Source organism: Otolemur garnettii, unplaced genomic scaffold, assembly GCF_000181295.1.
Source record: "Otolemur garnettii isolate 467f Iridium unplaced genomic scaffold, OtoGar3 scaffold00055, whole genome shotgun sequence".
Classification (NCBI taxonomy): domain Eukaryota; kingdom Metazoa; phylum Chordata; class Mammalia; order Primates; family Galagidae; genus Otolemur; species Otolemur garnettii.
In genome coordinates, this window is record NW_003852450.1 from 8,309,749 (window position 1) to 8,325,167 (window position 15,419).

A 15,419-nucleotide genomic window follows, 5' to 3' on the forward strand; every position below is an offset into this window, starting at 1 on the left:
GGGGATTACATTAAGGAATAAAAGATTACATTAAGGATTACATTAAGGCTAGATGGTGAGCATAGGGTCTTCTTCATCAGAGAACAACAGTAGACACTCCAACAGGGGAAACTATCTCAACATTATTACTGTTAAAGCCCCAACATGCCCAAGTTCTGAAAAGAAACGAGTCCTCATCCTAATGTGGTTCTAAAATGCAACCCTCAGAAGGACATTTTGAGGGCGATATGCGAATTTGTCTTCTGATCCTTACTCATGCTGAGGTTTGACAACCAATGGTCTGTGGACGAGAATGACACCAGCCCATCCTAATATTCCTTTCCTCTCAAACATACTAAAATTCCTGTGGGGTCTCAGTTTCCCTGATTTCCATAGCCACTTACCTCCAGGAAGCTTTGCAGGATGAGCATGTCAGGGTTCATATCATCCATCACCAGACTTTGTAACATGTCATCTAGGGCCTGGAGCGTCTGACAAGTGAGAAGACGTGGAGTGTACAGGAGGCCAGACTGCCACAGTGCCAGCTCGCTTCTCTAGGGACAGTCCCCCATGCATGATTCCCCTCCACAGCAGGAAGAAGGGGGAGCCAGCCCAACTCTGCCACCTCTGGTACACTCTCTCTCGTGGCAGCCACACCCTGATCTTCCCAGGTGATCTTTCTTGGCCTCACTGAAGATTGGGCCAGATCCAGCCCAAATTGTAGGCCAAATAGTAAAATGTAGGAATTGGGCAGTTCTCCCCACCAAATCTGGCTCTTGTGGGGTGTTCACCATCAGAGAGTCATTCTTTCAGATTCAGGAAACTTCAATTTTTAAAACTAAAAGTGCTTGGGAAGACTTGGCAGTCTACTGATCAGTTACTCTGCAGATCTATGGGTTTTACTGTGAGTAAGGATGTGGGTAGTATTGGGAGCACGGCCGATCCCTAAAGACAGGTGAGGATAAGGCAGCTGAGTGCCTGTGAGCACCATGTGGGCCACGGGACTGCAGGGCCACGGGATGTGGGGAGGGGTCAGAGGCAGAGGCGCCCTGGGGAGCTAAGAGGATATGAGGTGTCTCCAAAGACAAATCATCCCTTGCAGAGACCTCCAGCAAGAGGTAGGGATTACCTGGATGTAGAGACTAGCGCTGTCCTTTCGGTCTAAACTGGGCAAGATAAGCGGCAGAGAGAACGTGCTGAAGATGCCTGCGTTTACCAGGTCTAGTTTCTCCAATAAGTGGAATGGTGGTTTCACCTGGCTGGGGGAGAGATGGGCATGACAAAAGAGGGGGTCCTTGTGAGGGGCTGGGTTATATTTCCAGGACTCTCTGGGAGAATCTGCTCTGCTGCTCTCTCTGAGGTACAGGAAACAGTGGGGACCTGAGCCCCTAAATGCTTTCTAATGACCTCTTTTCCAGGTCAATGACCTGGCTACTAGGAGAGGCCTCCCACACTGGACGTCATAACAGGCTTCCAGTAGTGGGACTGGAGAACATCCCCTCCGTCCCAGCAAGCAAGTAGATAAGGTGGCAGCTACGGGGCCCTGCCACCCACCGGGCAAAAGTCAAGTCCCCAGACCTTGTCCTTCCTCCCAACCCAAATGTTCTCTCAGCCCCAGAGAGCCAGAGGGTCACGGGGGGTGACAGCAGGAAAGGACCTCAGGGCCACGATGCAGAGCATGGCTTGCTGACGCACGTTGCTCGTCAAAAACTCAGTGGATTCTTGGAGGATCAATGTCTAGAAGGGCCAGAAAGAAATAAGAATTCCCTCAGAGAGAAACACCGGCCCACAGATATGCAACTTGTCATCCTCATCCCTGGGTGACCAACTCCCACAAGAGCTTGGGTCTTTCTCACCTCGATCTTCTTGGCCAGGATGGTTTTGGAACAGTAATTGTTCATGTTGCCCTCCGCCTGGGCCTGCACAGCACTGCTCAAGGTTTCCACGGCCCTCAGGAACTTCAGCTTGGTGAGCTCGAGCTAGGACACAATGCACAGACTCCTGCCCATAAGCCAGGACTTGGCCTTTTGCTGTGCCTTTGGGTGGCACCTCAGCCTACGCCCCACACCCAGCCCAAGACTCAGATCAACCAGCCCAGGCATAAATTGCTCACTTGATTTTCTCAGCACAGTGCCCTCGTCTCAGGGACTGGTGCTTACCAAGGTCCACCCCCTCAGTAGTCCTCTGGGGACAGTGGGCTAAAGGTCTGTGAGGAAGATCCTTCATTCAGGAAGGGAGCTGCAAGACCTGGGCTCCAGGGAAACATGAGCCCTTTTCTTTCCTACTTTCCTCCTCCATCTCCAAAAGAGTCCAAAGAATTTCCTTACCATATCTTCTTCTTCTATATGTTCCAGAATGAACTCGTAGGCTTCTTTTTCTGATTGGCGCAATACTAAAAAGAGATGTAGTTGGGAAGAGTTTAGCTGACTCCACCGGATGGAATAGGAAGGCAGAGCCAACCTCCCCTCACCTCTGCCACCAAGGCTCAGAAGCCACCGGGGTCCAGTGTGGATCCCAAGAACCAGCTTATGCAGGCTGATGACCTAGCATGGACCTCGGAAGCCAAAGGGAAAAGGCCATCACGTGGGGACTTAATTGAGAGATTTCATGCCTCAGGCATGGCCAGGGATGGAGGACAATTGGGAAGAGAGAGACCTTTAAGTCACTCCTGGAAGCCACAAAACTCTGAGGTTATCCTGGACTGACTTTGAAATTCCTAGTTGTGATGAACTTGAAGCCACAAGTCAGCCTGGGAAACTTCTTTGCCAACTGGGCTAGCATAGACCTTGGGGCACACCTTCCCGAACAGGGACCCAGGTAAGGACACAGAGGCTGGAAGTTGGGGCCAGGAATAGAGCCTGTTGGCCCCAAGTGGAATCAGGAGGAGAAGGGAAAACAAGAGGATGGAGATGGTGATGGCACCAGGGCCACATGGGCCAGGGCTGGAGTCCAGGCTGTTCCCTTTCACGATGCCTTGAGAGCAAAGCCCCGCCTTAGAGCAGGGCTTGGAGTTGAAACATAGGTGTTACACGCAATGGCTGTGGTGTCAGACTGTGCATTCAAAGCATGGCTCTTCTACACTAGCCCTGTGGCATTCAGTAAATTGAACTCTCAACTTTACTTTCCCTGTCTGTATGAAGGGGAAGAAGATAGTGTCTGCTATTGTGAGGATTAAATGAATGAATGTGTATAAGTGATCTTAAGCAAAGTAAATTCCCCTAAACCTCAGTTCTGTCATCTTAACATGGGAATGATAATCACAATATTTATTATTATGGGTTTAAATGAATTAGTACATATAAAAAATTTAGAGTACTACCTGGCATATAGTAGGAAATTAATAAACTTATTCTTCAGCATATACTTCCTGAGCACCTACGATGTAAAAAGCATTCTTCTAGGCATAGCAGGTAGTGAACAAAAGAGATATAAATCTTTGCTGTAGTAGAGCTTACATACCTACCCTTACATATCCTCTTTTCATTTTGTGAGACAAGGTCTAAGGCGCGAGTGCAGTGTTGCAATTGTAGCTCACTGTAGCCTCAAATTCCTGGACTCAAATGATCCTCCTGCCTCAGCCTCCTGAGTAGCTGGGACTACAGATGCATGCCACTGTACTCAGCTATATTTTTGTATTATTTTTTTGTAGAGACAGAGTCTCTCTATGGTACCCAGGCTGGTCTTGAACTCCTGGCATCAAGTGATCCTCCCACCTGGGCCTCCCAAAGTGCTGGACAGGGTATCGGCCTACCCTTACATATCTTTCCGTTTTTTTTTTTTTTTGAGACAGATTCTCACTTGTCACCCTCACCAGAGTGCCATAGCGTCATAGCTCACAGCAACCTCAAACTCTTGGGCTCAAGTGATTTTCTTGTCTCAGCCTCCAAAGCAGCTGGGACCACAGGCACCTGCCACAATGCCCAACTATTTTTAGAGATGGAGCCTCACTCTGGCTCCATCTTGAACTCCTGAGCCCAAGCAATCCACCTGCCTTGGCCTCCCAGAGTGCTAGGATTACAGGCACGAGCCACTACACCCAGCCTCTTTACATATCCTTCTAAGATTTTTTTGTTTTTTTGCATTTGCCCATACACAGAGGTCACAAAAATCTCAAGTCCACTGAATGTGGGTGGGCTTGAAGGATGTGAGGCCTCACTAATAAGGTCCCTGTAGTTTATTGTAAGGACTTTGGCCTTGGAGATGGAAGCCATAGGTAGGTTTTGAATAAAAGTGGTCTGACTTTGTTTAACAATGTCCCTCTGGCTCTTTAGCTGAGAGTAGATAAGGAGTGGAAGTGGACAGTGATATGGGGTGTGGGCAGAAGCAAAGAGACCAACTGGGAGACTGTGACTGTGACATACTCCAGACCAACTGGGAGACTATGACTGTGACAATAGTCCAGACCAACTGGGAGACTGTGACTGTGACAATAATCCAGAGAAGACATGACAGTGGCTCAAACTAGGGAAGTTGGTCAGGAGTGAGTGAGCACATTCCACATCTATTTTGAAGGTAGTCCAAAAAGAAATGGCTGATGGACTAGATGTGAATATGAAAGACAGAAGTCAAGATTTTTGGCCTGAGACACTGGAAGGATGGAGTTGTCATTAACTGATACGAGGAACAGATTTGAGGTTGGTAGTAAAGTCAGAAGGTCTGCCTGAATATGTTAATTTTGAGATGTCTACTAGGCCTCCAAGTGGAGGCACCAACAGACAGTTGGAGTTTAGAACCCAGAGACTGCAGCTATCAATCTCGGAGCTGTTGGCATGTAGATGGTATCTAAAGATCTGCTCTGGCTCTCCTGAACAGCTATCAGCTAGGTAAGCTGTCACTCAAAGCCTCAGACACTGTCTTGTTCCTGGCCCAGCTCCAGGCTTCTCAGGGAGGCAGGCCAGAAAAGGGACAGTCATGCAGAGACTAGAAAGGGGCAGTCAGAAGCAGGCAGACTTGTACCTACTATGTGGCACTTCAAGCCAGGGCTGGGTAGTCCCCACCACTTCCAAGCCACTGCAGTTAGTTGAAAAACAGGATCAACTGCTCACCCGATAAGTCTGGTTTCAGAGGGACATAGTGCAGTGATGGGTCAAAGGTTACACTTGCTGATTTTTGCTTGCCAGGATTCATCTGTACACCCAGGGCCACAGCCTGCAGCTTGCAATGAGAACAGTCCTTCCTAGGGATGCAGCCTTTCCACTCAAGGCCGGGAGCTGCTGGAGGCAGGCCCTGGCCATTTATGAGAAAAAGAATGAGCTGAGTGACGTCAGCGCTGGGTCCCACTGTCAGCTTCCCATTTCTTCCCCATGGGAAGGCATGAGACTCTCTGAAGGGCCCTGAGCCATCCTGGCTTAGCCTAGAAACCTTCCCTTGCTAGGGAAACCTCAAGACTCACAGGCAGTGTTCATCCCCCATTCCTCTGCTTCTGCGCCAAATTGCTGCCGAGAATCTTGCTTCTAAAATCCTGACACTCTCTTTGCCCTGAGGCTTCTGTCCCCACACCCTAATTCATAATCCCACTTCTGTCCTACAGTAGGCCCCCGCATGTGGGCCAGGTAGAAACTGCAGCCAGATCAGGTTCTCTCCCACCCTGCTCTTTGGGATCCCCAAAGGGGTGCCTCCTTGGCTCACTGCTCTTAGAAGAGCCTTTCTGTGCATGCCCCACTTTTCTTTTTGTATCACCCTCCTTTTTGCTGGTCTTTGTCCCATTGCTGTGGGATGCTGCCTCCTCAGGTCACCCCATGGGAACTTGCCTATACTTGGTCACAGTTTCCCTGGGCCTAGCTCATCCCAACTGTCTGTAATGAAAAATCAAGTGCCCGGTTCCCCACAAGCCAAAATTCGGTTAAAGTGTTCAGGTCTCACGTCGGGACACTCACAACTTCCCCCAGAGACCCTGGAGATGTTTCCCCTCCCATCCCCCCTAGTGGAGTGCCCCCAGGCCTAAGTAAACCAGGTCCCTGAAACCCAGATGCCCACAGTCCCCAGGACAGGGCTGGGGTCCCCGCTTCCTGAACCATTTCCTGGGCCCTTCATGCCCTACCCTGTCCCTTACTTGGCTGTGGAGGGGACAAGCAGGCAGGGACCCCTTTACCTGACAGGCTGGGTGCCTCAGATCCAGGGCACAGGCTTCTGGGCACTGTGGCTCCAGGGGGCGCTGTGCTCCTGATCCTGGGGCGGCCCCTGCAGGGCAGGCATGGAAGTGGTTCCAGTTGGAGGTCCTCTCCCCACCCCCATCCCTGTGGAGGGAGGGGCTCAGGGCACTCTTGCCCTCCTCACCACCTCCAGAGGGTCCCAGATTCCCAGCTATGGGGAAGGAGCTGTTTCTCATGAGTTGCAGCTCTTGGCAGTCAGGAGCTTCTGGAATGGCTTGAGGGAGCTAGAGACTCTTAGCCATACCCTACATCCACTTGTGCCCACTGCCCAAGCTGGCCTAGCCAGTCCCCTACTCTTCTCAGGGAGATGACTCCCAGAGCCTAGCTCCTCCAGCCTGGGAAAAACCTTCAGGAGCTTTGACAGTGGTACTGCTTGCTTCCATCCTGCCAGGGAGGCACTGAATCTGAGATCTTCCCTCTACCACCCCACCCATCCCACTGGCTCCCCAGGTACTTGGCCAGACCAGCTGGGGAGGCCAGACAACTTGGTCCTCTTCAGCTGGGCACAGCTTCTGCTCAGAAAACCTGGCACCAGAAACCCTTCATCCTCAGTTCAGCCAATCACAGAGAACAGACTTTATTGAAGTGTTTTGCATTAATACCCATACAGTTCCAGCCCGGCAGCCAAGGACACAGCCACTTTGCAACTGCATTGGGCATTATACAGGACCAATAAGTTAATACACAGGACACTCAGGTGTGGGGGAGGGGGCCGGTGCTGAGACATCTCCTGGCTTAGCCCAAGAAGTTCTGGGCTGCAGGGAGGACACAGGAGGGTGGGAGAATGGATAGCTGTACATTGCAGAAAGGGGCTTGGAGACAAACCACAAGAGAACAGCATCCAAAGGAGGGCATTCAAATATAATGGGGGACAGAGCCCAAAAGGTGGTGGCTGCCTCAGGATGTGGTAAGAACACAGCATAGGAAATGTCAGGTGCATCACCTTAGCTCCCTTCTCCTGCCCCAGATTCCTCTGATGGGCCATCTTAGCTCTTCCTTCAGTACCCTTGTACAACCAGTCACACCATTCTCTTTCTAACAGGGAGATATGTGCCCACTTTGGTCAGGCATGAAAGTTCTGGGAGTCTTCTGTGGTATTCAGTCTCTGTTCCAGTTCAGGGAACTTGGAGAGAGTTCTACACAGTTAAAGTCAGAACCCCACTCTCCCCAGCCCTCAACTCAGTTGCTTTCTCACTGAAGCAGGAACCCTACCCGGGTATCTGACCTAGAAGCAAGGAAGGCTCAGGATGAGAACCTAGGGACTATCAGGCAGTCTTAGTATAGGTAGCCTCCAGCCCTGCCCCAGTTCCAGCATCTGAGATAATTAATTAAGGCCCTTGAAGAAAATTCAGCATCTCTTCAGGGCTCGGAAGTGAACATGCCCATGATTCTGTAAATAAGGACTTTCTCTGAGCAGAAGCATAGTTTTGAGGGGAATTGGAACAGTGACCTCTAGCCCCTCCCCTATGCCCAGAAAATGCTACAAAAGTGGTGCCTTTCTAAAAATACTTTTAAGGTATTGGTTTTCAGGGCCATGATGAAAAGATGTTAGTGGAGGGACTACAAGCCCCTGAAATGCCCATGGTGGCTGTCAGGGGTGAGCTGCTCTCCACTAACCAATGCAGGCCAGCCAGACCCCGCCCTGCCTCCTCCCCCATGCTACAATCTGGTGAAGCCTCCAACTCCAGGCTCAGAGGTTTGGGAACTTACCAGGCATAGGGAGGGTATAATGACTGGATACCTAAAGGAGACTGATGGGGTCAGGAAACTAGCAGGGTCCAGGAAGACAATACGCCACGAGGATGTACTGACCTTTATCCTACCACTTGGTGCGTGCATCACAGAGCACATTATAAAGGGGGAAGGAGATTCTCTCCCAGCCCAGGATGGGTTACCCAGAAACCCAGGAAAGGGAGGACAGTTGTGTGCACAAGTGTGTGTCATATCCAGCCTCCAGCAATAATAGGACAAGAGTGCCGGGGTGAGTCTCCAGGTAAGTTCTCAGAACCAGAGCACAGCATCTGAGGAGTCCTCAAGGTGACCCTCTTCGCGTTGAGCATCCCCTGCCATGTATGTTGCACAAGGAGACAAACACTGTCAGTCAGACGGATAAGGCCTTAGTCCAGTAGGCCATACTCCGGGAGACAACACATAATCATATTACAGGGATCTTGAGGACAAATGACAAATATAAATCCTCAAGTCGGGGCTTCTGAAAAACTTGTGTTAAAAAAAGTTTCAGCTCCAAGTCATCGACCTGCGATGGGGGTGGGGAGCTGAACAAGGCACTCAGGAGTGGGGTGGGGGTCAGCCCAGCCCCACTATGAAAGTCTTTTCCGGGGGGGGGGGGCGAAGCATTTGGTGCACAGTTACACTTGGCCTGGGTTACACCTGGCTGATGATCTCTCCATTCTCAGGTACAAAGACTTGCACAGGGGCCCCTTCAGGTGATCTCCGGAGCACACACACTGCAGGTACCTGCCAGGGTCAGGAAGAAAGATGTGGATGAGCAAACTAGGTAGAAATGTCAGAACAGTAAGCCAAATTACACCATCCTCACCCCTTTGGGACACTAAGCAGTGGCAGCAGCACAGCCCTGGCACTCAGCCCCTCTGCCTCCCCAGGAAGCTCTTTCCCCCCAGGAGGCACCACCCTTTATCCATTTTCCACTCCAAGTTCCTTTGGGGTATGACAAGCACCCTGACCTCCACCTCCCCCACTTTTCCTGGGCTCACTTTCATCACCCTCCCTGTCAGGTTGGGATGGGCTGGGCCTGGCCAAGGACAAGTCTAAGCTCGCAGGAAGGAAAAAGCACTTCAGCTGAAGGGTGTGGCCTGGGACTGGGGCCAGGGTGCTGCCAGGCCTGGGATGCCAGCTGCAGCTGGCAAGAACTGTGGGTGGGGGAGGGACATGCAGCTGGGCCTGCTCAGAATCTGGGGTCTCAAAGGAGCAGCCTGTTAGTAACTTTTGGAGCACATCCCCTGCACATCCCTCCGTACCAGGGAGAAAGAATAAAGAAAGGATTCATGTGTGTTATCCCCACTTCCAGAAAGAAGAAACTGGATCCGAAGAAACTGGATCCAAAGAAACCAAGGCTGCCACCCCTATCCATATCAGGGTGCTCTATCCTATGTGCTACCACCAACCTGGTTCCTGGCCTATGGGGGCCCCACATGGTAATAATATCACTTATCTAGTGGTTACCAGACATTGCTCTAACCATTTCAGTCTCTTTTCAGCCCTATGACATAAGTATTTTGCTACTTTCATTTTCCAGAGCAAGCAGACTCAAAGAGGTTATGCAATTTACCTAATCACAGAAATTAAGTGACAGAGTGAGCTTTGAACCTGGTAGTCTAGCTGAGGGTCCACCTCTTAACTGTCATCCCACCCCGCTTCTCAGCTTAGAGCTGGGCAGGGCTATCAAGGGAGGAAGTTGATGGACCCTTAATTACAAGTTCTGGCTTCTCCAAATACATTTCCAGACTCTGCCTCTGTCCTGGGCCCTCAAGTCAGGAAATCGGGTCGGGGTGTGTGTGTGGTAATTTGGATTAGACTTTAGATTATGAAGTTTTATCTGCTTTGTAAATCATCTGTGGAGTCATTAGGGGAAAAAGCCTCAGCTATCTGCGAGGATCATCTCCACCAGGTACATGCTCTTGAGCTAGACAAGGGGCAAAATTAGGAGGCGCCCCAGGGAACTCAGGAATGCCTTCCAAAGCCAAGAGAAAATGATTTTTTTTGTCCATTCTTCCCCAGGTGGGGATCACCCGGCCACCAGGCTGCTGGTCTGATGCCTCTCTCGTCCTGGACCTGCTAGAACTGCAACCCTTCTCCAGTGAGACACCCTTCCTGCCTGGCCCTGGGGTCCCTTCCGAGCAGCCGCACCTGTGTTCGAGGCCCCAGAGCTCTGCCATAGCTCTCTCTACCAGGAGGCAGGCTCCGGACCCGGAAAGCCCCTTGGCGGTCCAGCGAATGGGGGCGGGCGCTGCGGAGGCGTGCCCGCTCGTGCCACCACTTGAGCTCCTCCGAGACCGCCGCCTTGCTGAGGGCCCGGCCGGCGGGGCTGTCCTTCAGCGAGGGCGTTCGCACGATGCGGCTGTGTGAGGGCACCAGGCGCTGGTAGCGCAGGGGGGCGCCCTCCTCCACGTAGGGTGGACCCAGGGCGGCGCGGCACAGCTCCCACTCGCCAGGCGGCAGGTGGCTCTCAGCCACCATCACATACCGCCCTGCCGGGAAATAGCCAGGAGGCAGCAGCAGCTTGGGGTAGTGGACGGCCAGCTCTCTGCTGCCAGCCGGGCCCCACGCCCCACGGTGGCGAGGGGGCTCTGGTGGGGACAGAGGCCGTAGGAAAGAGATGTCCGGGCTGCTGCTGCCTGGAGAGGTGGGGTGGGAGATGCTGGAGACGTCAGAACCGCTGTCTTCCGAGCAGGAGTGGCAGGCAGCGGGCGGCAGCGGGGGCTTGGTCGTAGAGAAGCAGGAGTCTGGTACTGTCACCGTGTAGTGAGTGGGGCGGCGGCGGGGAAAGGCGCTGCGACCTCTGCCCTCTGGTCCTGCCCGGAAGGACTCCACCCTGAACAGAGACAGAGAGACAGAGTGTGGGGGATGAGGTTAAAAGAGGTGAGGTGGACATTCCACCTCAAGGCCGGGGCATGGCACAGGTCTTAGGCCAAACCTCCCAAAGCAAACCAGCATCCTCCACACCCCGCTGCTGCTCCAGAATGTGTCTACAACACATTCCCTCTTTGCGTGCAAACTGTTCCTACTTATTCATGGTGCTCCTGGTTACCGTAAAGTATACTACACAATGTCGTGCATTTTTAGCCAGTTTAGGTACACTATGTCTAGTGGCATTTCATCTGCAGAATCCCTTCAGGCAGACACTGTGGGTATCTAACTTGAACGTGGGTTTTTTTGTTGTTATTGATTAGCAGGCCCAGCCCAACCGGATTGAAACCCACCAGCCCCAGTACACAGGGCCAGCTCTCTAACCATTGCAGCCTCTAACTTGAATGTGTAAAGGCTGTCGCTGGGTACATAGGGCAGCTCACTAGCCCAGAACCAGGAGGTGGAAATCCAGCCCTCATGCTGCTACTGCCCCTAGGTTTAGGGTTGTGCCTACATTTTTCTAAATTTGTACAGAGGCATGGTTTATAAAATGATCCTGGTAGCACGTAAAATATAACATTCATTGCTTTACTTGAGAGCAGTTGCCCAAGCTGCTCTCAGCCCGGTGCTGCCTGATCAACAACTTTAAGCAGCTGACAGAAGAATTCGGCAATGCTTTGATGGTGCCATGGTGTGGCCGATACTGCCTGTCATAACTCAGCCACTATTACCCAGTAGCAGGTGACTAGGAAAGTATCATACAGTCAATTCTCATTATTTGCAGATTTAGTGTCTGTGAATTTGCCTACTCAAAATTTATTTATAATTTCCAAATCAATATACCCTGGGCTTTCATGGTCATTCTCAAACACTCACAGGACAACAAAAAAAATTGAGTGACGAAAAGCCCACATGCCCAGCTGAGGTCAAACAAGGCCTGGCTCTGCTTTCTTGCTTCAGCTTTGAGATCACAAACATGTGTTCTCTTTGTGGTATATTTATTTAGTGTTTTTATATTTTTTGCTTTTGGTTGGTGATTTTGCTGTTTAAAACAGTCTGAAACTTAGTACTGAAATGCTGTCTAGTGTTTCTAACTAAGAGAGGGCTGTGATGTGCCTCAGATAGAAAATAATGCCTGTTAGATAAGATTCATCCAGGCATGAGTTACCATTGGCTATGAGCTCAATGTTAGAGAATCAATAATATGTATTAAACACAGTGTCTTTTAACAGAAACTCATATAAACCAAGGTTCTATGTTGATCAGTTGATGAAAAATGTTGTGACCAAAGACACCCAGGAATTTAACCTTGTATTTTTTCTTTTTGAGACAGAGCCTCAAGCTATCCCCCTGGGTAGAGTGCCGTGGCATCACAGCTCACAGCAACCTCCAATTCCCGGGCTCAAGTGAGTCTCCTGCCTCAGAACCTTGTATTTTTTCTAGGGGCAATGATTAAGTATTTGCTAATTTATTTATTTGTTTATTTAATTTGTCTGTTACCCTGGATAGAGTGCCGTGGCATTATAGCTCATAGCAATCTCAAACTCTTGGGCTTTAGCAATCCTCTTGCCTCAGCCTCCTGAGTAGCTGGGAATTCAGGGACCTGCCATAACCCCCAGTTAATTTTTCTATTTTTAGTAGAGATGGGGTCTCACTCTGGCTAAGGCTGGTCTCGAACTCCTGAGCTCAAGCAATCCACCTGCCTCAGCCTCCCAGAGTGCAAGCTTATGAGTGAACCACCACACTCAGCCAGTATTTGCTAATTTAATGCTTGAGACAATTTTACAGAAAATGTAACAACCACAAATAATGAGAATTGACCATGTCAAATGAAAAAGTGAATTGCCCATTATTAGTGACCAACCTAACCTACTAGCACGAGAAAAGATGGCAAAGAGAAAAAACTTGATGAATCAAGTTATACAAAAAGACAAAATTGCAGCCTTTGGAAGAAAATAACTTGCTTCACAGATGGCCTTTGACTTTGCTGATTGTGGTGCAACCTCTTTTAAGAGCTGCCCCAAGAAGGGCTTCTAAGAGAAGCTAAGGCACACTAGCCATGTGTCACCCAGGGATGTCCCACCTGTACTCAAGAAGCTATTATCTTCCAGCAGTAAGCTCTGGATGGGGGGATACCCTTGCATCTCAGAGGTGGACTGTCTCTTACCTCAGAGACTGTGACTGGCCCCTCCTCCCCTGCATCTCAGGTGTTGCCGGGGCACTGGTTCGGCCCTGCCGCTGGCCAGGAACACCACGGATGGGAACCATTTGGTAGGGGGCAGGCTCTAGCAGCCACAGGTTGGAGGTACTGGGCCCATCTTGTGGTGTGGTGGCAGGGCTGCTGCAAAGGAATTGGAGACAGGTTAGCAATAGAATGCCTCCATTCAGGGGCTCAAGAAGGGCAGAGATTGGGACTATAGTGGAAGGGGGCCCCCCATATGGGGACTATATTGGAAGGAGCCCCCAAGGATGGGGCCCCAATCCTTGGAGAGCTGCCAGAGTTCACACCTCCACCATCACACAGCTGCGTAAGTGATCCCCCACCTCTCCCTTTCCATCTGCCCCCCACCTGCGGCCTCCCCAACATAGTTCCCTCCCTTGGTCCTCCCTTCCCCCATCCTGACCTGGACTCGCTACAGGGCTCAGAAGATTTCCTGGGCTTCTCGTAGGGGTGGTCCAGGCTGGTCTCCTTCCAGGGGCTGTTCTGGATCGGGGCCCGCTCTGGGCCCTCAGTCTCAGGTCCTGCTGGCTGTAGCCCCTCAAGGCTTTGGGGTGGGAGAGGCCGGGAAGGTGGGGCCGGGGACTCTGGAGGAGGTTTTGGCACTTGAGATTCCTCTACAGGGGTAAAAGAAACTTGGTAAGGGCAGAGGCTGGGGAACCGGCCCAGCAAGAACCTCACAAACCACAGCCCGTGTCTTGCTCTCCCTCCCATGGCTGGCTGGTCCGACTGCTCCAGGCCATGGCTTCAGCCCCAGATGCTCAATGTTTACTTCTCCGTACGCCTTCCCTCGTAGCCCAACTTTATACCTTCCTCCCGCAAGAAGCCTCCTGAGATTGGCTCATACCACTCTGCTTTCTAACCTTTGCTCCTGGTGCCGTGTCTGCAGTTGTCCTTTTGCTTGCCTACTTTTCTTGTTTCTGCCAAGCCTATGTGCTCTGTTTCCTTACTGACCTGGGGACTGCCCTGGGCAGAACTGCGCTGTCTTCTTGGTCCACCTTGACCAAGAATTTGTAAACAGAATTCTCAATCTATAGATGCCTGTTCCCTCCCCCAGTGTTCCCTTCTTTTCAAAAAGGGCAATAATTGTTAGCAGATTAATCTTTAGCTCTGACCATATCATCTTGAAATGAAGCCCCAGGGTTACGGAGGACACCTGAGGTTGATAGGCTCTGCTGGAGTTCACCTATTCCCTGTCAAAATGGTGAGCGTCTAGAATGGGAGGTGATCAGCATGCCCCACCCCCAAATGAGCAGGTGCAGAGGCACATGGAAACGGACATCAGGTTTAAGTGGGGACCCTAAGCTCGCCACCCTCGCCTGCACTAGCTCACTAAAATCTCCACTCCCCCATTGAAGTCCTCGCTAACAGACTCTACCAAAGCCCCAAGATCTTGAAGTGAGAGCCCAGCTTCCATAGGAGTCCCCAAACCATCTCGCTCACCTTCCTCCAGGAGTAGCCCATCTGACAGGGAGCTGTCATCAGAGGCACTGAGCTCTGGAAAGGCAAAGGGGAAAGAAGAGAAGGAAGTGAGAGATTAACTCATAGACCTGAGTAACCAGCAGTGCTGAGCATCCCAGGCCTGATCCTTCTCCATGGATAGCAGACATATCAAGAAATATCCACTGTATGCTAAATACTAGACTGGGTATGAATTTATTACTGGAAGTTAAAAAAACCCAGAACTCAGGAAGTTAATCCTGCCTGTCATTAGCTATGCAGTCTTGAACAAATGATTTCAATACTCTAAATCTGTTTCCCTACCTATCTAAAAAACAAACCCCCCAAACCAGGACTTTCTGGTAGTGGGAGGGAGGGAAAGGCAAAGAGCCACTGTGGAAGGCCCTTGGGATGAAAAGAATTTCACCAACTTCTCTATAGTCTTCCAACATCACAGATATAATTCCACTCATTAAATCTGAGAACTCCTGCACTACCAACAAGAGCAGAATGAGGTAGGAATTTGAGCTGTGGGGTTGTGAGCCCAGTTTAAGTTAGGGTCAGGCCAGCTAGCCCTAGGGAAAGTCCTTCACCTGGTGATATGGCAAGTCACCTGAAGGAAATGGAGCCTGACATTTCTGCATGGTCCAGGAACAGTTGTCACCCAGGAAATCAGAGGGGATTTATTTTTACCATTGCCCTTAAACATACTTAAGCCTTCAAATCTTGAAAATAAGCCTGAGGTGACCTGGATGGAATTCACAAAGCATTTTCAACTGTGTTTGAGAAGAAAGATGAGGAAAAAGTAATAACTGCTAATATTTCTTCTGCGCTAATACTTTTCTAAATATAGTACTTTAGGCTCAGTGCCTATGGCTCGAGCGGCTAAGGCGCCAGCCACATACACTTAAGGTGGCGGGTTCAAATCCAGCACGGGCCTGCCAAACAACAATGATGGCTGCAACCAAAAAAACCAGCCAGGCATTGTGGCGGGCGCCTGTGATCCCAGCTACTTGGGAGGC

The 15,419-nt window shown here is 50.7% G+C and overlaps 1 protein-coding gene across 2 annotated transcripts in view; it reads right to left on the reverse strand.

The window, feature by feature from the left end:
- Nucleotides 1-8,516: 8,516 nt before the first annotated feature.
- CUNH1orf106 (chromosome unknown C1orf106 homolog) overlaps nt 8,517-15,419 on the reverse strand; it is a 20,347-nt gene continuing 13,444 nt past the window's right edge. For both annotated transcript variants that reach the window (XM_003792294.1, XM_012806627.1), the window contains exons 6-10: nt 14,401-14,454; nt 13,364-13,574; nt 12,907-13,080; nt 10,020-10,704; nt 8,517-8,609 (exon numbers count right to left, since the gene is read on the reverse strand). In XM_003792294.1, the coding sequence (XP_003792342.1) occupies nt 8,517-8,609; nt 10,020-10,704; nt 12,907-13,080; nt 13,364-13,574; nt 14,401-14,454 (1,217 nt within the window). The remainder of the gene's footprint in view (nt 8,610-10,019; nt 10,705-12,906; nt 13,081-13,363; nt 13,575-14,400; nt 14,455-15,419) is intronic.